General features: G+C 53.4%; 1 protein-coding gene across 1 annotated transcript; it reads right to left on the minus strand.

Annotated features, from left to right (window-relative positions):
• Positions 1-224: 224 nt before the first annotated feature.
• On the minus strand, positions 225-11914 carry MAPK13 (mitogen-activated protein kinase 13). The gene is made up of 12 exons (XM_080664959.1): positions 11683-11914; positions 10749-10878; positions 9425-9483; positions 3048-3156; positions 2876-2905; positions 2462-2509; positions 2223-2337; positions 2009-2080; positions 1340-1419; positions 1039-1117; positions 781-954; positions 225-548 (listed from the first exon to the last, which is right to left on the minus strand). The coding sequence occupies exons 1-12, from the start codon at positions 11799-11801 to the stop codon at positions 469-471; spliced, it is 1095 nt and encodes a 364-aa protein (XP_080521085.1). The 5' UTR covers positions 11802-11914; the 3' UTR covers positions 225-468.
• Positions 11915-25526: the final 13612 nt, after the last annotated feature.

Genomic DNA, 25526 nt, shown 5'->3' on the forward strand with positions numbered 1-25526 from the left:
GGTTCTTCCCTAGACCCTCCGGAGGGAGCACGACCCACCAACACCTTGGTTTCAGACTTCAGAATCGTGACAGCACATATTTCTGTTGTTTTAAGTAACTAGTGTGGTCATTTGTTATGGCAGCCCTAGCAAGTGGCTACACCATCACTGATGTGGGCCCTGCCCCGGCTCAGCCCATCCTCCTCACCCCACTACCGCTGAGAAGAAAGGACCCCCACAGAGGCGACTGTCCAGACAGGCATTTAATGTGGCCAGCCGCGGCCGGAGCTATTTCCTCCAACCAACATCTTCCGTTCTGCCTCGAATAGGCCTGCTTCCTACTCAAAGACGAGGGCCCTCTGTCCTCTGCTTGGGAGGCTAAAATCCACGAAGCATTCAGCAGTGACAGGTGAACACTGGTCCTGGAGCAGAGGCAGGAGGGGTCTGCGTGGTGGTCCCGGGCTCAGCCAGGGTCCGCTGGGCCCTTCACTACAGCTTCATGCCACTCCGGCGCCGCGAGTCCTTCCGGGCAATGGGGCTGAAGTTCACAATCTCCTTGTAGATGTGCTCTGAGAAAGGCAGGGTGGCCAGGTGGGTAGGGGGCTGAGGGAAGAAAGAGCCCGTCCCAGCCCCGCAGACACAGCAGGGAGCAGAGAGTCAGCCCAGGGAGGAGGAAATGCACGCGGGAGACAGTATCTGAGCAGAGGGGCGGAGGGGCCGGCTGAGGCCAGACATGAAAACAGAGGCGAAGGACAGAGAGGCTGCGGCAGCGCAAGGAGGGTGCCGGGCCCCAGCTCTTACGCTTCCATTCGTCCACTGTGAGTTTCTCATGCTCTAAGGAATCATCGAATTTCTGGGCTTCCGTCTCCTCCTCGGGGTCCCGGAAGGGTTCAAAGAAGGGGTGGGCGAGGGCCTGTGAGGCCGTCACGCGCTTGTCCACGTCCAGCTCCAGCATCTTCTCCAGCAGGTCTGCGGCTGCGGCGAGAGCAGGAGCCTCACCCCCAGGCCTGGGAGAGGCCAACCCCCCTGGGACAGGTGCAGAGGCCCAGCCCGACTCACCCTGGGGGCTGGCGCTGGGGAAGAGCTGAGAGAAGTCCTTCTTGGGGCTCTGCGGTAGGGACTGGATATAGGATTTGGCCTGAAGACAGAGAAGCACTGAGTAATCTTCATGTCAGCCCCCGGCGCTCAGGCCTGGGGGTAGAGCAGAGTCTAGAAAAGCCCTAGCAGGGCTGAGGGCTCCAGTCAGTCCAAAGTGGATGAAGGCAAAGCACCAGCCCCGGCAGAGGGAGCACAGGGAAGCCCTCCTCCCCAAAGGCCTGCCCCCTGCTCCCTGCCCCCTGCCCCAGCCGTTGCCACTCACCGCTTTGTCCTTCAGCTTCTGCACAAACTCTGCACCTGGCACCCCAGTCACCTTCAGGATCTGGGTCAGCTGGTCCAGGTCTCAGCAGCAGGTTAAGGCTCAGCCTCACTCGCTATTGGCGGATCCGGAGCTGCCCTTCCCACCGGCCCTCCAGCACCCCCACCCGGCCCCCCTGCGGCAGCTCCAGACGCCTCCCTGCCTCCTGCCTCCTCCTGCCTAGGGAGAGGAGGTTCATCCTCAGGACGCAGGTCTCTGGAAGGCCCCCTGGCCACCCCTACCCCCGCCCCCGCCAGGCCGGGGTAAGGGCCCTCCCACAAGTGCTGCTGGCCGTGCTGCTCGGGCCCCCATCCCACTGGGTCACGCTCACTGGTCTCTGTCGTCTCCCACCCTCACACTCTGCGTTGGCAGGTAAGACCCGCCCCTTCTCATCCACGCCTGCGCGGCACACACGGGCCCTCTGCAAGTGTGTGGGGCCAACATGTGAAGTATTTCCTGCGTCGTGGAGGAGAGACGGTGGCTGCCGTTCATCGTTTTCCCATCTGCACTGTAAGACTGTTCTGCAGTGAGCATGCGTCCCTTTCACATTAAGAAAAAACAGACTTAAGTAAAAAGGTGTCTGTTGAAGGGATGGACCCCTGGATGGAGGCTGGGCTTCCCAGCAAAGGATACAATCTTTCCCCTTGAACAGTGTTTTCCCTGTCAGCATCTCCGCCATGATGCAGCCCACAGACCAGATGTCCACTGCAAAGAGGGGAGGGAGCGTCACCTGGGCCACTGACCATGCCAGGGGCAGCCAATCCAGGGTAACCAAGATGGCCTTGGGGGAGCTGCAAGAGGTCCCCCAGGCCCAGGCCCCAGGCCCGCCCGGCCGCTGACCACTGACCAGTCTGGTTGTAGTGCATCCAGCTGAGGATCACCTCGGGGGCCCGGTACCAGCGTGTCACCACATAGCCAGTCATCTCAGCATCTGCATGCCGCGCCAGCCCAAAATCCAAGATCTATGACTCGGGGGACACGGGGAAGGAGCTCACTGAGGAGGGGAGGCTCTTGGAGCAGCTTCGGGGGGCTTCTGCGGGAGAGGGGCCCACCCCAGCCCCAGCAGACCCTGCCTGGGCCACTCACCTTCAGCTCACAGTCCTCGTTCACAGCGAGGTTGCCTGGCTTCAGGTCCTAGGGGAGAGGAGAGAACGAGCACCAGGCGAGAGGCAGATGGGAGCGTGTCCCGCTCGCCAGGCCCAGCGTGCGACCTCCCCACCCTCCCCGCAGGGCATCAGTCTCCTCATGTGCACAACGAGGCAGAGGCCGGCAGCTCTAAGGTGCTCCCGAAACATCAGCTCGGGCTGGCTCTGCTCGCAGCATTTCCCCAGAAGGTCCCCAGAACACAGCAACTCTGCTGAGCCTGGCCATCCTAGGCCAAGGCTGGGCCTGAAAATCCACATCCTATGTCCCTGGGGACCTGCCCTCCCTGCACCTTCCCTTCCCCGGCTGTGGAGAGCCCCTCAGCGTGGGCGGCAGCGTAGCGGACATAGCACTCACCCTGTGGATGACTCCAGCCGAGTGGATGTACTATGTGGGGGAGAGAGAGAAGGGTGGGTCCCGTGCGCTGCTTCACACCAGGCTCCTCCACTCAGAAACCGCCCGCCCCACAGGCCTGGCTTCCCCAAACCTCAGGTCTCCCCCCTCTGCCATCCTCCAGCTCCCCACCCACCTTAAGGCCCTTAAGCATCTGATACACCAGATACTGGATCTTGTCCTCACTGAACTCCATGCCCATGATCTTCTGCAGGTCCGTCTGCATGAAAGGCATCACCAGGTAGCTGCAAGGCATGAGGGCTTCGTGTACCTTCCTAGTCTCACCCAGCCCAGGTCTGAGCTCAGAGGAGGGGGGAGGGGCTGGGGCAAAACGGGCCTTAGCAATGCCCTCCAAGTGTGAGCAGAACTGCCCAACCACAGCAGCCAGACACCATACACCTCCACCCCCCCACCCCCATGGGCCTCCTGGCTCCGCACTGGCCACAGTGGCCACCCAGCTGGCGGAGCTCAGGGTGAGAGTCTCAGCTGGAGCATGCTCAGGAAAACCAAAGGGAGCTGGGTTCCCTCTCGCCAGGTGCCCTCTCCTCGCCTCCTCTATGCCCCATAGAAGCCAGAGCTGTGAGTTAGAAACTTCTCTAGGGAGAGAGAAACCAAGATGGCGGCATAGGCAAGCACCTAAACTGCTGCCTCGCACAACAATTTCAAAACTACAACTAAAAGACAGAACGGACACCATCCAGAACCACAGGAAAGCTGGCTGAGTGAAAATTCTACAACTAGAAGGAAAGAGAAAAGCGCACAGAGAGTTGGAGGTACGGCAAAGGGTCTTTGTGCGCGCAGAGAGGAAGGGCGGCTGAGAGCCTGGCTGACTTTCTCTGGCAGAAGGGGGAAGGAAGCCCCTGACCGCACTGAACCCCAGTTCTGACTGCACTGAACCCCGGTCCCGGGCGAAACCCCATGGACCCAGGCTCATACAGGGGTAGTCTGGACTGTCAGGTAGAGAGAAAGGCACCTGGAGACTCGGAGACCCGGGGGAGACCCGGGGGAGCCCCAGCAGGCAGGCGTGCGCGCCAGTGTGCACAAAGGCTGTGGAGGTTGCCACAGGCTTTCCCTAGTGGAAGGGAGTCCGAAGCTCCTGACTGCACTGAGCCCCAGTTCTGACTGCACTGAACCCCAGTTCCAGGCGAGCCCCTGGGGACCCACGCTCTTGTGGGGGGAATCTGGACTCTCGGGCGGATACTCGGGAGCCGGGGAAGGCAAAGGTCTGCAGGCGCGCACGCGCGCAAGGGCAAGGCTGACTGGAAGCCAAGACTGTCTGCTCCGCCCTGAGACTCCACCCCATCCAAACTGAGCACAGAGGCTATTGCAATTTGGCAAGTCTAATCCTATAAGGCTGTCTCCAACACCGAACTTCTCCCAGCGTAGACACAGCTGGTCCTTACAGCCAACTGGCCTGGAGGTAAATTCCTCCCAGTGATACCAACAACAATCAAGACTTAACTACAACAAGGCTGTATACACAGTCCACAAAGGGGTGTACCAAGAGTGTCCACCTCAGGTTAACTGGGGAGGCCGACCCACTGGGCCATATAGGAAACCTAGCACACAAATCTACCTTACCAACTCAGGGAAGAAGTGAAAATGCGGCGTCAAAGAAACAGATCACAAACGAAAGAAATGGAGGAAAACAAACAACTGGATATAGAATTCAAAACCACGGTTATAAGGCTTTTCAAGAATATCCTAGAATAGGCCGATATATATAACGAGACCCTCGAAGATATGAAAAAGGACCAACTAGAAATTAAACATACACTGACTGAAATAAAAATTATTATACAGAGACCCAACAGCATACTAGAGGAACACAAGAATCAAGTCAAAGAATTGAAATACAAAGAAGCAAAAAACACTCAACCGAAAAAGCAAAAAGAAAATAAAATCCAAAAAGTTGAAGATAGTGTAAGAAGACTCTGGGACAACTTCAAGCGTACCAACATCAGAATTATGGGGGTGCCAGAAGAAGAGAGAGAGCAAGATGCTGAAAACCTATTTGAAGAAATAATGACCGAAAACTTACCCCACCTGGTGAAAGAAATAGACTTACAAGTCCTGGAAGCACACAGAACCCCAAACAAAAGGAATCCAAAGAGGACCACACCAAGACACATCATAATTAAAATGCCAAGAGCAAAAGACAAAGAGAGAATATTAAAAGCAGCAAGAGAAAAACAGTTAGTTACCTACAAGGGAGTACCCATATGATTGTCAGCTGATTTCTCAACAGAAACTATGCAGGACAGACAGGAGTGGCAAGAAATTTTCAATGTGATGAATAGCAAGAACCTACAACCAAGATTACTCTACCCAGCAAAGCTATCATTCAGAATTGAAGATCAGATAAAGAGCTTCACATATAAGAAAAAGCTAAAGGAGTTCATCACCACCAAACCAGTATTATATGAAATGCTGAAAGGTATTCTTAAAGAAGAGGAAGAAGAAAAAAGTAAAAAGAAAAATTATGAACAACAAATACATATCTATCAACAAGTGAACCTAAAAATCAAGTGAATTAAAAACCTGAGGAACAGAATAATCTGGTGAATATAATAGAATCAGGGACATAGAAAGGGAGTAGACTGATAATTCTCAGGGGGAAATCGTTAAAGGGGGGTTCAGGAAGAGACTGGACAAAAATCATACACCCATGGATGAGGACAGTGAGGGGGGGGAGGTAAGGGCAGAAGGTGGGGTGGGAACCGGGTGGAGGGGAGCTATGGGGGGAAAAAGGAGAAACAATTGTAATAATCTGAATAAAGATTTATTTAAAAAAATTTTTTTTAAAAAAGAAAAAAAAAGAAACTTCTCTAAACATTTCCCTCTGCTTCTGTCCAAATCGTCTCTCTCCCAGAGGTCATGCCTGGCTGAGATGGCTCTAGGAACAACCAAAAGGTCTCCCTGCCAAGAAGGAAACAAGAAAACAATTCCCAGGAGGGCGGAAGAAGGAAGGAGGAGGTGGCTAAGCGCTGCACCCTCTTAAGGAATTGCAAAACAGATCGAGGTCAGCAAAAAGTAACTGTTCCTCACGTAGTAACAGCAAAGTCCAGAACAAAAAATGATACAGATTGAAAAAGGAACATTAAAGCGGGTGGCGGGGGCCGGGGGGGGGGGGGGGGGTGGAAACAAGATGTGGTGGAGGCCACCTGCGTGAACCTGTGACTTTCTGCAGCCTTCTACCCGATCACACCCTCCCTCCTGCTGGCCCTGCTCCACACACAGCCCCTTCCCGCCTTTGTCCTTCACTTCTAGGAGACTCTGTTCTTTCTTCTTGGCCCATAAACTCGCTGAAGTCTCACTGTGCTAGAACTACCTTCCCATGACCCTGTTTCTTAAGTAACTGCCCCTTCTCTCTCTTTCTCTCCCCGCAAACTTCTAGAAAGAGTGGTCCATGCCTCTTGACCCCACTGCCTTCAATCCCAGGCCTCCAACAAGCTGGTGTCTGCTCTCGCTGCACCACCAAAGCTGTTCTGATCAAGGTCACTAATATGGCCCACCACCCACCGGCTCCCTCCCTTCCTATTTGACCTTCTGCAAAGTCTGACTCCCCCTCAAGATTCTCTGGCGACCTGCTCTGCCCTGATCAGGTGCTCTCAGCGCATCACCTGCTCATCCTCTTGGACTTCAGTGATGCTACTGTCATCAACAGCATCGTGTGGGCTCTGCACTGCCTGTCCTGGGCTTCGGCTATCACCCATGGATGATTATTCCAACACAGATCCCCGTTCCTAGCCCAGATTTATTTGCAACTTCTGAGTAATCACTTGAATGCTCACAGGCTCTTCGAAAGTAAAGTGTCCAAAATGGAGTTCAGTATCTTTCTCCCAAGATCTGTTCTTTCTCCACCTTGTATTCCAAGCGGGAATGTGGCACGCCCTGACCTATGCCACCCTCCCAGCCACTGCATCCCAAAGGGCTCAGGTCTGCTCTCGTAATATTCCATTGTATATATGCACCACAGCTTCTTCACCCACCACCTCTACTTTATGTAGATCAAGGTCTGGGTCTTGAACTCTACCCTCCAGTTCCCACCTCCCAGAGCTGGTCCCTAACCCTTTCTCGCTGCCACCAGAGTACATCCCCCAAATCCGGTCTCACCTCCCTGCTCAAAACCTCCATGGACTTGAAGATGCCTGTGGGGTTAAGAAAACAGGACAGATGCATGCAAAAAAGATAGAAGGAAGGATGGAAGAAAGGGTGGGAGAGAGGAAGGGAGGAAGGAGGAAAGAAAAAGGAAAGAAAGAACTAGATCACATTCTTATTATTATACAAGAATAATTCAAAATGATTAAAAACTTAAATGTAAGACCTGAAACCATAAAACTCTTAGAAGAAAACATAAGCAGTAAATTCTCTGACACTGCTTAGTATTTGAAATATATATCTCAGGTTTATATATTGGAATACAAGGTGGAGGAAGAACAGATCTTGGGAGAAAGATACTGAACTCCATTTCGGACACTTCACTTGCGAAGAGCCTGTGAACATTCAAGTGATTACTCAGAAATTGCAAATAAATCTGTACTACCTGGGAAGAGGAACAAAAAAAAAATGAGACAACATCAAACTAAAAAGTTTTGCACAGCAAAGGAAACCGACAAAATTAAAAGAAAGACATCCTACTGAATAGGAAAAGATATTCGCCAACGATACATGCAAATGGGGTTAATATCTAAAATATATAAAGAATTCATATAATTTAACACCATAAAAACAAACAATGCGCCCTAACCGGTTTGGCTCAGTGGATAGAGCGTCGGCCTGCGGATTGAAGGGTCCCGGGTTCAATTCCGGTCAAGGGCATGTACCTTGGTTGCGGGCACATCCCCATTGCGGGGTGTGTAGGAGGCAGCTGATCGATGTTTCTCTCTCATGTTTCTCTCTCATCGATGTTTCTAACTCTCTATCCCTCTTCCTTTCTCTCTGTAAAAAACCAATAAAATATATTTCAAACAATGCATTTTAAAAATGGGCAGAGGACTTGAATAGACACTTCTCCAAAGAGGACATACAAATGGCCAAGAGACATATGAAAAGATGCTCTATGTCATTAATCATCAGAGAAATGCAAATTAAAACTACAATGAGATACACCTCACGCCTGTCAGAAAGGCCACCACCAATAAATCAACAAACAGCAAGTGCTGGTGAGGATGTGGGGAAATAGGAACCTCATGCATTGGGGGAGAGGGGTGTTGCAAACTGGTGCAGCCACAATGGAAAACAGTATGTTTAAAAATAGAACTACCTTAGGATCCAGCAATTCCACTTCTGGGTTTTTATCCAGAGAAATCCAAAACACTAATTCAAAAAGATATATGCACCCCTATGTTCACTGCAGCACTGTTTACAATAGCCAAGATGTGGAAACAACCTAAGTGCCCATCAATAGAGGACTGGATGAAGAAGCTGTGGTGCATATATACAATGGAATATTACTTGGCCATAAAAAAGAATGAAATCTTACCATTGTGATAACATGATGGACCTAGAGAGTGTTATGCTAAGTGAAATAAGTCAAACAGAGAAAGACAAGTACCATATGATTTCACTAAATAACAAGAAAGGAAAGACTCATTGATACAGAGAACAGATTGATGGTTGCCAGAGGGGAGGGGGTTTGGGGGGCTGGGTGAAAAAGGTGAAGGGAGTAAAAAGTACAAATTGGTAGTTACAAAATAGTTATGGGGATGTAAGGTACAGTATAGGAAATATAGTTGATAATATTGCAATAATTATTTATGGTGCCAGATGGGTACTGGAAATATCGGTGGGGGGGGGGCACTTTGTGAGGTTTATGATTAGCTGACCACTATGCTGTACACCTGAAACTAATACAAAATAATACTGAATATAAATTATAATTGAAAAATAAACATTTTAAAAGATAAAATGTTACCTCCTTAAACAAACAAACACCTATTCCATTTAAAATTACTGTATTACATTCACAACAAAAGCATGCTAACAAAGAGGTCTTCAGAGTATTTGAAATAGGACTGAAAAAAAAATCCACCTTCCCAAAGGTTTCTAAATTTTAGACCAGCCACTGCACTAACCAAGCCACGCGTTTAGCAACGAAATGTTTTGGTTCTGTATAACTGTCAACCCCCATTAGCCAAGGCAGCCCAGGCTTCCTGATTCTTGCTTCATGCTAGAAGGAGCCTCAAGGCCAGACCCATATCTGGGCCCCTAGGGAATGCCCAGGGAGCTGGTGCCAACCCTGTGAGGACTGGCAATAGTGTCTTGGTGGTGTTAAAGCTGAGTAACAAGCAAAGCAGCTGGCAGACAGCTCCCAGCCAAGCACGCACCCACAAAGCCCCTCCCATCCCTTCCTGCCTGCCTTTTTCTCCGCCCTTGGCTGGAAGGATCTCTCCAGAGAGAACCACACCTCCACTGGGAGGCCGGGAATGCCAGGCAGGAAGCCCCACCCACAACGTGCTCCCCAGTGGGAGTAAGGACTGCAGTTCCCCGGGACCCAGTGCAGCCACTCACAAGTCATGGAAGCTGCGCAGGGAGGAGGCTGGGGTGAAGACATCCAGGAGCCCGATGACCTGGGGAGAAGGTTGCCAGTGAGGGCTGGGAGGCGCTGAGGCCTCACCACATCCCCGTCCCCCGCCCCTCCCCCACTTGGGGCCTAGCCACGCATGAGACCACCCATCCTTTCCTAATACACCACCTCCAGCAGGAGGCAGGTTCCCAGTGTCCTGGGAAGCAGTTAAGGGGTGGAGGAGGAAGAGGAATCCCCTTAATTGGGGGGGAGCCCAGTGATGAAGAGTCAGGCTGGGGAGGCAGGGAGGGGGATACTCCTATGCTCACTTCCTCCAAGTTGTGATGTTCAGGGCAAGCAGCACAAAACCACTCTCCAGTGGAGCAGGGACCCACGCATGGCGAAGGGAATCCAGGAAGGAACAGGGAAGGGGCCTTCCAGCCAGCAGGCTCCCTGCCCTTGACCTTGGGTCTCCTGCCACTTCAATTCTTGCCTCCAAAGGGCTAGTTCAGAGCCAAGGGCAAGATCACCCCTGGCTGGAGGCCACGGGGAGGGCTGCTGAAGAGGAATGGGGCTGAAATGTTATTTTAAATGCTTGCTTTCCAATCTAAGTATCCCAGAGCAAAGCCTGGCTGTCAGACCCAATGCTGGGTCACTCATTTTCTAGCTGTTTCTATCAAATAGGACAGACCAATGCACTGAGGCCTGGAGCCAGGCTGCCCGCATTCAAATCCCAGCTCTGCCACTGACTAACCACACAATCTGTGGGTCTTTTGTGCCTCAGCTTCCCCATCTGTACATGGGAGTTAACAGTACGTATCTCATGTGATACTGTGAGGATTAAACAAGTTGGTTTGGGCAAAGCTCTTAGAACAGTGCCTGGCACATAAGTGCTCAATACAGTAGGTCCTCGGGTTACTTCGGATATGCATTCCCACTGCGCGAGGTAACTGAGGACTGCCTGTACTGTATGTACCTATTGTTATCAGGGTCACCTATGAAAACATTAACCTGGATCCTGGCCCCAGCTCTTGGATCCGGACCACATTACAAAGTTCCTCTGTGCCCATGTCCTCCCCACAGTGAGGCAGTGGCCTGCACCTCAAAAGGTTGCTCTGCTGCACTGCCACACCCCCTTTACACCCCTCCTGGGGCAGGTCCTGCACTCCATCTCCATAATGAGGTGAGTGGCCAGGATCAGAGGGGCAGGAGGAGGTCCCCCTTCCCCGGGCCCTGTCCTGAGCTCTGGGCGCCCTGGGCCACTCGCAGCACAGGGGCAGGTCCGCCTCCCGGGGCCGCTCCCAGCCCTCCCGGCAGCCACCGGCCTACGTTCTCATGCTGCATGTGCTTCAGCAGCAGCAGCTCCCGATAGGCCCGCTTGGCGAAGATCTCAGACTGGAAGGGCCGGCTCAGCTTCTTGATGGCCACCTTCTCCCCTGACCGCTTGTCGATGGCGGAGCTGCGGGGGCACAGGCAGGTCAGCAGGCAGCGCATCTTCCCTGGGCAGTGCCACTCCGATCCTGGGTGGTGTCTCCCAGGCCATCCTCACCTGGATCCCTCCTGCCCGCAGGCCAGCTTGGGAGACACGGATGCCCTGGCTGGAGGGTGAGGGGGATGAAGCCCAGCGGGGCGGGGGATGGAGGAGGGAGCCCGCAGACACCAGAGGTCAGAGCCAGGACCTAACCCAGTTCACACCAGCGGACCGGGCACAGGGAGCCTCACTATCACCTTGGCAAGTCACTCTCCTTCTTCGGGTCTCAGTGCACCCATTCGTAACCATGGGGATTCACCCGGAAGAACTCTGGGGTCCCTTGTAACTTCAAGCCCTGGGGAACCAGACTCAGTTCTAGTTCAACCCACAGCCCCACAAAGCCAGGAGAGAGAGATGGCGCCGGGGTGGCCCAGGCCGGCCTCGGCCGCAGCCTCTGCTTCTCGCCCACACTCTACCTCGCCTCCCGGCTCCCCCGATTTGACCCAGGAAACGCCCCCTGAAGGGTCTTCCAGTCCGCGGGGCGCTGGGCCTGGAGTCCGGGTGGTGGGCGCACGGCCTGGGAGCCCAGCAGGGGAGGGGACTCCGAGGCGGGTCCGGGAGCGCAAAGAGGTGCTTCGGCCCGGCCGGGCCGGTCAGGAGGCTCCCCCTGAGTCCTGGGCCCGAGCGCCCGACGTCGGACCGCCCCGACGTCCCCCGCGTCCCCCCCCTCCACGTCCCTCGCATCCCCCCGCGGCCCCCGCGCTCCCCCAGCGACGCGCAGCCGGGTCTCACCACACGGCGCCATACGCCCCGCTGCCGACGTGCGCCGGGGACAGGTAGGTCTTGGGCAGCTCCCAGGCGGTCTTGTTGACGTCCTGCTTGTAGAAGCCCTTTTTCCGGGTGAGGCTCATTCCGCGCACCCAATGCACCCAGTCTCGGTGGCCCCAGCGCGGCGGCTATGTTCCCGCCCGCGGGGCTCCCGGCACCGGCCCACGTCCCGGCCCCGGCCGCGCCCACCTGCGCCGCCCGCTCCTCCCCGGTGCGAGGCGGGGCCGGCCCGCGGCGCGTCCCACCTGCCGGCGCCCAGGTGCCCGCCATCCGGCCCGGGCCTGCCCACAGCCCACAGCAGCCCAGCGGGCGGCAGGTGCCTGCCCTGCAGGACGGGTGCTTCCGGCCGGCGGTGCCAGCGCAGGGCTGGGCTCCTGGACCAGGGGTCCCGGCGAGAAGACAGGGCCTCCCAGCTCTCTGCAGCCCGGACTCTGCGGGAAGATCTCCCGGTGAAATTGAAGACAGTTTTGGAAAAACAAAACAAAACCTCAGGATCTTTTGATTTCGGAATGTTTCAAACATACAAAAATAGGCTAAATGGCCCAGTGCTTCTCACACTTGACTGTGAACACGAATCCCCTGGGAATTTTATTTTATTAAAAGATAGCTTCTGATTCAGGCGGTCTGCGGTGGAGCCAAAATTCTGCATTTCTAATCAGCTCCAGGCTCAGAGGGTCTCTGGACCACACTGATGGTGAGGTTCTATACCCAAATCCTCAGCTTCAACAGTTACATCAGCTCCTTGTCACTTTTATCCCATCTACATCCCTCCTCCCTCGTTATTTTGAAGCAAAATCAGGTATCATTTCAGGCATAAATATTTTTGTGTCTCTAAAAGATAAGGATTATTTTAAAAACATACCACAAGATCAGTTTTACACCTAAAAGCAATAACAGAAATTCTATAATAAGCAACTACCCAGTCCAGGTTGAAATGTTGTTTTGAACAGTTTTTGCTCGCCTCCTAATGGCCCGGAGAGCAACGCGGGACCCAGGGCCTCCGCCACCTATGTCTGGTGGCTTGTGCAGCCTGAAGAAAATTCTGTGCTCAAATTAAATCACAGAGGCCTACCCAGCCGGCGTGGCCCAGTGGTTGAACATCAACCTGTGAACCAGGAGGTCACAGTTCCATTCCCTGTCAGGGCACATGCCTGGGTTGATCCCCCGTATGGGGCGTGCAGGAGGCAGCCGATAAATGATTCTCTCTCATCGTTGATGTTTCTATCTCTCTCCCTCCCTCTCCCTTCTTCTGTGAAATAAATAAAAATATACTTAAAAAAAATCACAGAGGCCTCCCAGGAACAGGGAAGGGGGCAGAGAATGGCTACACGAAGTCAGATGCCCAGCCCGACTTGTCCAAGCCCTGGCTGGCCTGGAAATGGGGCTGAGGAAGGGGTGGGGACCACTTTGTCAAACAGAGAGAAGGTGGCTTGAGGGAGGAAAGGGACCTGCTCTTGGCCTACAATAAGCTGGGGGCCTCCCTAAGGAGGCCTCACACCTGGTGCCACAGCCATGCTTATGAAGTCCCATAGCATCAAAGTCCAGAAGACCATTGTGGGGGAGGGGCACAGGGCTCCCACAGAAATACCCAACAGGCAGTGCAGGCAGGGAATCAGTCTTGTTTATATCTGGCACACAGTAGGATATAAAAAACATGGAGAATGAATGGAAGAGTCAGCCCATTAGAAGTTAAAAAATATTTATTTAATGAACACTAGTGTTTGGCATTTGCCAGTCATTATTCTAAGTGTTTTACATACACAACTCCCTCAATCCTGGTGAGAGGCCTGTGAGTCAGTACTATTGTTATCCTCATTTTACAGGTGAGGAACTTGCTGAAGGTCACACAGCTGGTAAGGCGCAGAGCTGGGTTGAATAAGCTGGCACATCCCAGCTTTTGCGTCCAGGCTCTGGGCCCCGGGGCTGTGCTGTGTGTCTGGGTTGAGAGGCTTTGCTCCTCGAAGGAAGCGGCCTATGTGTGAAGTCATCTGCCTTCGCACATCATGAGGACATCTCTGCTGCTCAAACACGCATGTCTCCCTCAGCACGTCCTGTCCCGGTGTCTGACATTCCCCACCCGCCTCCCTGCCCCACCCCTGACTCTGGCCTTGAGACCCTGTGGGAGGAAAAGGGAAGGCACGGGTGCCTGGGAGGACTAGAGAGGTTCAGAACTTTGGGGTAGAAGGAACCCCAATTCTCAAGTTGGAACAGACTCCTGGGGGCCATTGTTTAGGATTGGGCGCAGACAGGAGAGAACTGTTTGGAGATTTGGTTTCCTTCTGGGCTGAGGATCCAGATCTCCAGGGTAGGGATGGGCTCGAGCCTCGCTGCTGTGTCTTGCAAACCTGAGTGGCAGAAACGAGCCCAGAAGGTGAGGAATACCAGGGAAGTGCTCATTGCCCAAGTGGATGCAATCCTGCGAGGGCACAGCGGGCCACTAGGCTGTGGCTCCGCAGCCTCTTAGGCAATGGTCAGGAAGTGACTCAGGTGCAGGCGCTGACACTGACCCCCACCTCGGCCTCCACTGGGCTGGCGTTTACTCAGCAGCCAGAGCCTTGGAGAGAGGGATCCAGTTCCGGAAGTCACCAGGGTGGGCGAGGCTGAGGGGAGGCCCCTGAGGCTGCCTGGTGTGGGTGTGGGTATTCCCCTGCCCCCCCCCGCCTCCCCCCCCCCCCCGGCGGCCCCGGGGACTCCCCTACCGCAGCCCCTGGGCCTCCTTTTTCTCTGAGCTCTGACCCCTCTGCTCTGCCTTCCCAGACATCGGCCCAGTTTGTAGTGTTGGTTTCTGCGCTGTTAATGCAGAGGCCAGGGGGTAGGAAACCAGCTTGGGAAGGAGACCTGAACTCCATCCGGGCTCTGTTCTGCCAGCTGAGTAACGGGCAAAGCTCCTTCCCCTCCGAGTCCAGTGCCCGCCCCCTCCCCTTGTAAAATGGAAATGAGGGTAAAGCATGGCAAGCATATCTAACGAGTCCCGGGGATGTATCATTCCAGGTGCAGTGTGGCCGCCACCAGGTGAGGCAGGGACATCCGTGCCTCGTGCCAAAGGTCACCAGAAACGCACCTGGTGAACCAGCTGGGCGTGTGTCTCAGTGCGCAGTGGGCCCGCGGGCTGAGAAAGAAGGGCTGGTATTGCAGGGTTGTCCTCCTAGTGACTGTGAGCCTCTGGAGCACAGGGACAAGGTTTGGGGAGTGATGACTGGCTTCTTAGAACCTGAAACAAAGCCTCACATGATTATGAGGCTGGCTGCCGTGTCCCCCTTCTAACCGCCCAGATCCATCTTGTCTCAAACACTACAGCCTCTCTGTCCCAAACGGCAGGGCCAGCAACTCAAATCCTCACCATGATTGGCCAGGAGACCTGTACAAACAGAAGTCATGACGCCTGGGGCCCCTCGGGAAGGACACAGCATGGGAGCCCACAGCTCTGGCCCCAACTCAGAGATTCCCATGCTCCTCCATGCCTTTCCAAACCCCACAAGACAGTCAAAATCTCAAGAAGGTTGGGAGCAGCCAAGGATAGCCTTGCACGTGGGGGCCATTCGGTGGCTTGTTAAGCCAGCTAACCTCACCCGAGAATATTTTCCATTGGTTTTTAGAGAGAGTGGAAGAAAGAGGGAGAGACACAGGGAGAAACATCAATGTGAGAGAGGCACTTCAATTGGTTGCCTCCTGCATGCACCCTGACCAGGGCTGGGGAACCTGCAACCAAGGTACGAACCTGCAACCAAGGTACGTGCCCTTGACCGAAATCGAACCCAGGACCCTTCAGTCCGTGGACCGATGCTCTATCCACTGAACCAAACCAGCTAGGGCTCAGTTTCCTCATCTGTAAAACAGGAGTAGGTAATTATACCCACCTCATAGGGTCATCATGAGGACTAAAAGAGATGACACAAGATGTGTCCAATTCATGCCTGGCACATAGTAGGTGCTCTCTGGATGCTCCTCCCCCAGTGTTGTCCAGCTTTGCCTCCCTAGCCCAGTTGTGTGTCAGGGAAGGTTTCTGAAGAGGCGACCTTTGAGCAACACCTGCATGGCCAAGCAGTGAGCCCTCGGATCTCTGGGGGAGGAATAGGTGCATTTCCTCTAAACTTTTCCACATCTGATCCAGCCTCCTCCCTCTCCTCCCCCCCCCCCCCCCCCACCCTCACCAGCAGTCTCTGGTAAGTCCCTACTGGGACCCAGCTCAGACACCTGGGGCAGCTTGCTGGCCTCTGGCTTACTGAGCCATCCCTCCCCAGCACCTCTTTCCTTCTAGGGACTGGGGCCGACTCAGCGCCTAAGCAGCACATCCATCCCAAGAACAAACATCAGGCCTCTTCTTACAGGCCCCTCAACTACAGGAGCTCCCTGCCCTCAGCTTTAGCACCCCCTGGTGGAGGACAGGGGTAGGGACAGCTCTGCCCATGTGGCCCTCACAGCTGCTTTGCTGGGGCCCCTGAAGGTAGACTTTTCCCCTTCACAGGTACACCGCCCTGGCCCTCACTCCCCCACCCCGCTGCTACACCCCAAGACCCACATCCCTTCACCCAGCCTGCAGGACTGGCCCTTGGTCCAATCCTGTGAAGATGCGTCCTGGGTCCTTCTGTGGGACACTCCTCCGCTCCATTGACCTCTGCGTTGTCCTGTGTGGTATTCCGCGCGGCTGGTTCACTCCGCATTGTCCTCTGCGCGGTGGCATCTCCCCTGGAACGATGATGACTCGGTGAGAGCTGAGGGTGAGGGCAGCTGCTTTGCCACTGCTGCGCCCCACCCCGTGCTGGCCCGCCAAGGTGCCAGGAAAGCTTAGCGAATGGGTGAACCAAAGATTTTTTACTTTTTAGCGGAAGCAAAGTCTATTGAGAGAAGCCAGTCCTGGGAAAGGTGCAGTTGGGGTTCCGGGAGAGCCAAAAGCAGGCCAGTGTCCAGAGTTGCAGCCGGGTGTGTTCAGCACCCGAGCTAATTACAGTCCATTAGTCCAGGTGTGGAGTCCAACATGGAACTCCAGACCTGCTCACCCCTGGGCCAGGAACCCAGGGCGCCAGGGACAGAAGAAAAGATGAATCAAAGATCTTGCTGTCTCTTGTGGGTATAAGGTGGGGGTGGTGGTGGTGGTGGTGGTTTGAAGACCCAGATGGTAGGACTGAGGAGCAGTAGGGACGATGCTTAGAATCAGGTCCCGTGGACTGTCTGGGCCGGGTGGTCTCTATTTGGCTGGACTGAAGGGTTTTGGTTCTTCTCTGCTCTGCCCTCGCTCCTGGAGGCCCGGCCTGGGAGCCATCTGCCTGTGTGGCTTCCACATCCTGGCACGAGGCCGGGCCTGTGTGTGGTGGGAGAGGTTTTTGATTAAGAACCAGGGGGCACAACCCAAATTTGGGAACTTCTTCTGTCACCAAGAATTTGCACCAAACTTCATTCCAAAGCTGGCCCCTCCCTGCCTACGGCCCTCACTGACCCTGCTGAGGTTCTAGATAAGCCAGACCCCCTACCCTTTGGAATCGCCCTTCCTTCCTGGGCTTTAAAGTTCAGCTCCAAACTCACTACTTTGAGGACAAGCGATAGAGTGAACTCCAACCCTGCTCACCCCAGGATCCCGGTACTACCCTCCTGACCCCATGACTCTGGTGCCCCCACACCTGGGCTCTTTGGGTGATGTCCACGCTCTTTGGGTGAACTTGAGCTCCTTTGAGCCAGTGGAGGGTAGCCAAGGACTGGGAGGCAGAGCTGGGCTTGACTCTGGTGCCAACACCTCCAGCTGTGTGACCTTGAGCAGGTGCATGCATGTCTCTGAGCTTCCTGGTCAGTAACATGGGAGCTCATCACTCAGCGGAGGAGGATGTGATGACACTGGATTAACGAGGCCGCAGGCACTGTGCGCGGTGCTCCCTCCCATCCTTCAGGACAGGCTCAGATGTCACCTCCTCTGAGAGTCCTCCCCGATTCCATCCCAGGCCCCGCCCACCTGCCTTACCCGGCCTCATCTCCCTTCAAGCCCTTATATCTCTGTTTGCCTGTTTATCATCTGTCTACCCTCTACTAGAAGGCCAGGTCTATGAGGGTAGAGGTTTGATATACTGTGTCCATCGCTGAAACCCAAACGCGGCATCTAGTGACTGACTGAATGGCAGGTGTGAAGTGGGGGCTTTATAAATGGAAGCTACTCTTATTACTGTGCATAGGTGGCCCAAACTCACCTTCATGCCAGGAGCAGTCCCAGCTCCAGTGCCTGCCGACAGCAGGAACAGAGTCACTGGGTCGGCCTGCTCCTCCCCTTCTTGTAAACATTCAGCACTAGGACACAGGGATCATCCTCCGGAGCCCCAGCCCGTGTCAGGGTCACAGAGACCCAGACCAGACGCGCAGGACTACCTTCCATGGCAGAGACGTGGGCCCTGACTCCAACTCTGCCTCAAATGCTGTGTGCCCGCAGGTAAGGCACTGCCTCGCTGGGTGCTCCAGTTTTCTGTTTCACACAGTTAACAAATACTGACAGAGTGCTCACTACTTGTGCCAAATTGTCCCAGCGCTTTATGCACATGGAACTCATTTAATCCTCTTAAGAACCCTATGAGATGGGTCACTAATGGCCTCTACTTTACACATGGCAAACACGAGGCACAGAGAGGTCAAGTGACGTGCCCAGGGTCACACAGCTGGTAAACGGCAGAGCCAGGACTCGAGCCCAGGCAGTCCGCCTGCAGTCAGTGCTGTAACCACTGTGCTCGGCCTCACGGGCAGTGCCGGTGAAGTGCCAGCGTGGCCTTTAGGAAACTGAACCTACTACGGAGGTGCCTCACATTCATCTTCCTCACGGTCCCATTTGGCCTCTCTAAACAAGGATCTCCCTTCCTGCCCTTCTCCAAATCTAGTAACTGCATCTCCCCTACTTCCGGAAGGAAACAGCCGGTGGTGTGCTGGGCAGGCCGTGGGGATGGGGAGTCCTAAAGCACAGTGTTTGTCAGTGTTCGTCAGTTTCTGCAGCATAAAAGCCCCACCATGGCCAAGTTCAAGGTACGGACCTGAAGTCACTGAGCACGGAGTTGAGAAGAAAATTGGTTCTCAAGAGCCACAGTGAAGGGGCTCCCGCACACCTGTCAACAGGGGTGAATAAGGGATTACTCAGGTACAAACGCCCACTGGTCCTCTGGGCCTGGGCCTGTGCTCCTCCCACTTCCCACTCCCTTCCTCTTCCTCGCCCAGGGGAATCCGGCTTTGGCCCCTGGAGGGTGCAGCCGCTGTGCAGCTTGGGGCGGTTCAGCTGTGATGGGTGCCTGCTCAGAGCCTGTGGACAGGGCTTGCCCCATGGGGACCCTGCCTTTCTTGCTCATCAGATCCTCCACGGAGTCTCTGCCCAAACACCCTCCACTCCAGCCACCTCACAAACGTGCCTCACCCATCCCTGTCACCACACCTGTGCTTGAGCTGTTGCCTGCCTAGAATGCCATTCCTCTGCTTTGCCAAGGATGGGAGGACCCTTGGACTTACTCACATACCCTCTCTAGTCCCCCACTCCTGCAGGACTTGGGGCACAGCAGGTCCTTAGACTCGAATTGCCAGTTACCTCTCAAACAAAACTAAACTGCAAGTTTCTTGAGGGCCTGAGTGGCTCATTGCTCTGTCCTCTGTACCTACTTAGCAATGTATTGCAAAGCCTTAAGCAGCTCAACCTGTTTTTGCTGAGCACTTGTCAAGACATTGAGGATGCATGGACAAACGTCCCTGTCCCCAAGAGGCTCATACCTGGAGGGCGGGGAGCAAAAAGGAACCAGCACACCGTCCCCTGCAGGTGGGAGGGCAAATGGGCCCAGGGTTTCAGAACCATTTGTTATTGAAACTGTGAAAATGAGCATCTCGTTTATCCTGGTAATTCTAGGGCCATAAGTTAATCCACGCAACACAGACAAGGGCACGCCCTTACCACTGCATCATCGCCGATAAAGAGGCGTTTCCAGCGTCACGGGAAAAGGTAATGGAGCCCGGCAGGCGTGGCTCAGTGGTTGAGCATTGACCTATGAACCAGAAGGTCAGGGTTTGATTCCCGGTCAGGGCACATGCCCAGGTTGTGGGCTCGATCCCCAGTAGGGGGTGTACAGGAGGCAGCCAATCCATGATTCTCTCTCACTGATGTTTCTATCTCTCTCTCCCTCTCCCTCTCCCATCCTTTCTGAAATAATTTTTTTTTTTAAAAGAGCAGGCTGCTGTTTATTTTTTTGTTTTTAGGCTGTTTATTAAAAAAAAAAGAAAGGTAAAAGAAACGCCAGGGTGGACTGTTCCCAATGAGGGAGTGGCTGTTATTCCCACACTTGCCTCGCACATGCACTGCCCATGTCTGTATCTGCCAAGTATCAACCCACTCAGCCTGCAACTTCCTCTTCCACCCGGAATTCTTGGTGACATCTGCGCATGTTAACCCAGTCTAGCTCGGGGTCTCTCACCTCGGCACCAGTGACATTGGGCCCATTAATTCTTTGTTGGGGAGGTGTCCTGTGTATTGTAGCAGCACCCCTGGTCTTTACCCCAAGCAGCCACTCCCCACCCCCAGCTGTGACAACCAAAGAGGTCTCCACATTGCCACCTGTCCCTGGGGCACAGACAGCACCGGGGTTAGCACCGTCATTGTAGTCCATCTGTTCTCACTGCTGCTTAACATTTCGTCCTGTGAATGAATGCGTCATGTGAACTTCTCCTGTTGGGGGTTGGGGCGGGTGGTTCCGGCTGTTCTGCCATTACAAATGATACTGATGGGAAGTCCCCACGCTCATTTCCTTGAGCCCAAGTGGGAATGTTTCTGGTGAATAATTACCTGGAGATAGAACGCAGACTCGTGAGGCCGGCAGCTCTGCCCGCACTGAGTGCTGCCAACCTGCTGCTCTGTGACAAGTCTTACAGTCTTTGAGTCGTCACTGTCATTAGCCTCTCCCTTTATGGCCCCTGGGTTTGGGGACTTGCCTCAAACGCCCGCCCGACTGCATGTAAATCTCTGGTTCGTCTGAAGTGGTTGTGGCTAAAAGAGGAAAGCAGTTTGCCCGCTTGCTCCAACACCATTTACTGACACAGTGGACTGAACCATATTCGCTCATTTTTGGAAAGTGATGCATGTTTACAGATTTAGGACATTTTCTAGGAGTCACCCACCTGTGAACAGCGGCTGTTTCCGGGTGGTGGGGTAATGGATGTTACCTACATTCAACATTTTTCAAGAATAAACAGGTTGTATGTGTCATGAAAGAATAACAATTGGGAAAAGCGATGTGGCGATGCTGTGACACCAGACAGGTTGGCGCAAATTCCGGGAACACCTGGAGTGGGCACCTGACTCACCTGGAGGCGGGAGAGGCTGGGGAGGGGGGTGTTTCCTAACCGGGAGCAGGGCGGGGCTAGTTGGGGGCAGACTAGCCTCCCAATGAGGACACTCCCCACCACAAGCACTTTGTCAGCAGCCATTACCAGACAGTCACTGCCCGTCACTGGGCAGAGCCGGCCACCAGCTGTCATGCCTGAGTGATGGCTGAGAAGCACCCTTGTGTAATGCTGGTGGATGATGCCGTCCCACCTCACAGCGGAAGCAGGGGCTGCCCTGGCAGCCCTGCAGGTGGAGCCAGCAGACCAGGTTGAGGTAACACCTGGAGGACACACAGGGCTAGGTCTCCCACAAAAAAATCCCCCTGTCGGCCAGGTGAGTGCCAGAGAGGTGGGCCCACGGCACACCGCCCAGAGATGGCCACCAGCAGCCGGCGCTCAGAGGCTCTGTTCTAGGGGTGCCGGGAACATGGCAACAGCTATTGTTTCCAACTGTCTTGCCCCCTTTAGGAGGCCAACTCCGCGAGGGCAGGAGTGTCTTGCTTTTCCCACATTCTCAGTGCCTGGCACAGAGAAGTGGCCCAGTTTGTGGAACGGCTGAAGGAGGGTGCAAGATACCACCCTGACTTCCAACTCACCTTCTTTCCCCCTAATATTTTCATGGGGAAGTGGCAGAGCGATGGGGAAACAGGAGCACTTATCTGGATCATGGCCATCGGCCACCTTCAAAAATCTTTTGATTCTTGTTCCAATTTAGCAAACTGTTGTGCATCCAACTGGAATTGCACAGTGAGATGTAGGCAAGAGACTCAGAATCCAATTCTGACACTTGCCTCTTCTTAAACCATGTCTTAGACGGGACAGATAATCTGAACATGTCTGGTTTCTTCCCTTAGATAATCTTTGCTTCTAAAGATTGTTGATTGCAAAGACAGGAAGCAGAGGACAAAGTGCTTTGCAATGATTAAAAGATGATAGTCACCCTGACTCAGGGAGTCAGATCGGATGCCTACGGGGCCCAGGGTCTGCAGGTGATGGGGCCACAGGAGTGAACAAGATAGTCTGTGCCCTGAACTCATATTTATTGAGCATTTCACCTGTGCCAAGGGCTTTACAGGTTTTAACTCATTTAACCCTCACAACTCTATGAGGTGGGTTCAGGGGGTTAAGTAATTTGCCCAAAATTGTACCCCTAGAATTTGGAGGGGCTGGGATTTGAAAGTCAGGTGGACTGGCTCCAGAACCAGGATCCTGATCCTTGAGCAGGTGATACAAACAGGAAGCAGTGACAACGCGGTGGGATCAGTGCCACCACCGATCCTTCGGACGGGTCCAAGAAGAACCGGAGTGGACACCTGATCCCAGCTTGGGGACGGTCAGCGAGCACGTACGACGGAGTGATATGGACAGTTAGCCGGTGAGTGGGGACGGAGCAGGCGGGTTCCAGGCAGAGGGGCTTTGGGGCCCACATGGCGTGCTCGTGCAGAGCAGCACAGAGAATAAGGATCTGAAGCCGCTGCAGCCCTCGGCGGCCCCTTCTCTCCAGAGGCCTGAGGTGTGTTCCTATCCCCGCTGAGCAGGGAAGCCAGGGAGGCGGCTGGGGCTGAGAGAGGCCCAGCGGGTGCTGGCTGGGAGAGTGCCCAGTGGTGGCTGCCACGGACAGTGGCGCCCCTTTGACACCGGTACTTGGCAAGCAGCAAGTCCTTCAGGAAATCATACAGAAATAATACATTTTTCTTGATTTTCTCTCAAAAACCAAGAGAGGCACGTTTAATGTTAGTGCCGCAGATCTCTGGAACTGGGAGTCCTTCGATGTTGAAAGCAGGACGATCTGTTGACTCCAGCCTCAATTGTAACGGGACTCTGGATGAGAACGTGGCACATTACTTGAATAGAATACACAAATAAAAATATAAATTGCCTAACGTGCAGTAGGGATTCAATAAAATAACGACTTTGTAGTAGGGAAGGGGGAGGTGAAGGAGAGAGAATAGAGTCTCAGTTGTCCTTCAATTGGGAGGTTTCACTTCTCAGGGCTCCATGTACCCTTGAGTCAGGACTTCTAAAAGGGGTCACTTTGGAAATCTCTGGGGCCACTTTGGGCCGTTGCCACCGACCGGGGCTTTACTGATGTGGCACGTGGGACCCTCATGCAGTGGGAGTCCCAAGGACGGGTGCTTCCTACCACAAACATACACCCTGCTGCCCCGGAGGGAGCAAGCCTGCGTACCTGAGCCTGGACCGCTACTCGATTATAAGCATAAAACAAAGTTCCTTATGTGTTAATGTACTTAAAATGTCCAGGACCACAACAACCGAGTAAATAAAAATGATTGTACTTGTTTTGTTTGAAGTTTTACCAAGAGCTGCTCACCAATTTCAGTACGTCATGTGACGGACAGCGGTCAGTCATGGCATGTGAGTGGACAGCACAACGCAGGTCACACTCAAGGTTTAGGAGCCAGCGCCTCCCTGCATCGTCTTGTATACATCTTTCTAAGATGTATACACACCTAAGATGTATACGCAACTGATGTTTCTTTCTTTTCAGCTTTAACCCACTGGGATGCATAATTATTCAAAGTGTGTATGCATTTTTGGGGAACACCCTGTATAGATCATTATATTTTCTTTGAAATGGTATGTGTATCTGTATGCTACCTGTGAATTTCACTTCAGGATCATGAAAGGCATACTGCAAACTATTAGTTATACGAAAGCTGTTGCATCTCATAGAGTTGAGAACTGTTGGCCTTTGTCAAGGGGTGAGACTGGCCATGTGGTTTTACATACATGTTTTTCCCCCCAAATGACACTACAAGGTGGCGATATATATAGGATTGCAAAGTTGGACTTAAGGTTACTTCCTCTCTTAACTACTTGGTGACTTCTAAACACAGCACATTCTTTATGCCCTGGCTGGGGTGGCTCCGTTGGTTGTAGCATCGTCCCGTGCACCAAAGAGTTGTGGGTTTGATCCCTGGTAGGGGCGTGTATGGGAGGCAACTAATCGATGTTTCTCTCACCCTTCCTCTCTTTCTAAAATCAATTTTTTAAAAATAAGCAGCACATTTAAAAAACTGAATTAATCAAATAGGTTTGCAGCCAACAGTATCCCACTGACGTGGGCACTCAGACCACAGGCTCCAGCTCAATGATGAGTTCTCTAGAACCTGCACTGGAGCCCGCCCTGCGCCGCTCTCGTCTCCCGGAGCTCTCCTCCACGTTGGTTCTAGAAACTCACAGGTCCCAGGGACAGAACACCACACTCCAACAGGACAGCCTCAGTGCCCAAGGTCAACTCAGGGGAGAGGTAAACCCGTCAGTATCTTGTGTCTACAACACAGCAGGCACATGGAGGTCTGGTATTTCATTTAATCTTTGCGATGACGTGAAAGCTAGAATCTGTTATCCCAGGGTCATATACCTGATAAAGGCTAGAGCCAGGATTTGAACCCAGGTCTGTGTGGCTTCAAACCCAGTATTCTTGCCCTGGCCAGTGTAGCTTAGTTGGTTAGGCATCGCCTTGTGCATGGAAAGGTTGCTAGTTTGATTCCTGGTCAGGGCACATGCCCGGGTTTTGGGTTCGATTCCCAGTAGGGGGTGTGCAGAAGGCAGCCATCAATCTTCCATTCTCATATCGATTTTTCTCTCTCCCTCTCCATCTCTAAATTCAATAAAAATATTTAAAAACCACCACCCAGTATTCTTTCCACTGTAACTCATCACCTGCCTCTCTCAGAAATCTTGCAGCCATACCCCAGCGTACTCACTCAATTTTGTTTGTGGATAATGACCTTCTGAACAAAGGATAACTTTATTCACTCAACACCCACCTCGTGTTTTTTTTAGACATGGGATAGCCTTAAGCCAGTATTGAATATACTTGCTTCTGAACTGCCGAGTATCTAATATCTTCCTTTCCCCCAGAAAGGATATATTCAGGTCTTTAAAAAGGCCTTTCCTGTTTGTGCTTCCCTTCAAGAGACCAAACCATTTCATGAAGTGATGACACATTAGTACGTGTTAACCTTCAATTCTTTCAAGAAAAGAGGCTTTGGTATTCTGCAAGACTGGGGCTGCCTCAAGCTTCAGACCGGTGGTTCGTGGCAATGTCTGGAGACAGTGGGTGTCCAAACTGGGAGAGGGTATGTGTGCTACTGTCATCTTGCGAGTGAAAGATAGAGATGCTGCTTAACATCCTACAATGCACAGGACGGCCCCACAGCAAAGGGTTATCTGGCTCAGGATGTCAATAGGGCTAGGGCTGAAAAATCCTGCTTCAGATGCATGAAACACCCTCTCCTCCTGGGGAAGAAACCACCAAGCCCTGCCCCAGGACAGAACCCTGCGGCAAAGCTGTGGGGCACTCTGCTCGCCCGAGGCCCAGCAGCTGGGGGGAGCCTTTCCAGCAAGTGTCCTGTCCTGAAGAGGGGGGCTCTTGCCTTGGCAAAATGGAATTTGGGGAATGGTTCCCCAGGTCACACAGGCTGTAAAAGTCTTTCTCATCAAAATACATTTTGATTTAA

This window comes from Plecotus auritus (assembly GCF_963455305.1).
Source record: "Plecotus auritus genome assembly, chromosome: 4".
Lineage (NCBI taxonomy): Eukaryota > Metazoa > Chordata > Mammalia > Chiroptera > Vespertilionidae > Plecotus > Plecotus auritus.

Bases quoted from the DNA above. Each gene is read 5' to 3' on its own strand.
- MAPK13 (XM_080664959.1), bottom strand. From the start codon at position 11,801: ATGAGCCTCACCCGGAAAAAGGGCTTCTACAAGCAGGACGTCAACAAG. The intron at 9,484-10,748 runs GTAGGCCGGTGG...CCTTCTCCCCAG, and splicing joins AGCACATGCAGCATGAGAAC to GTCATCGGGCTCCTGGATGT. The intron at 2,906-3,047 runs GTGGGTGGGGAG...TCCCCCACATAG, and splicing joins AGATGCTTAAGGGCCTTAAG to TACATCCACTCGGCTGGAGT.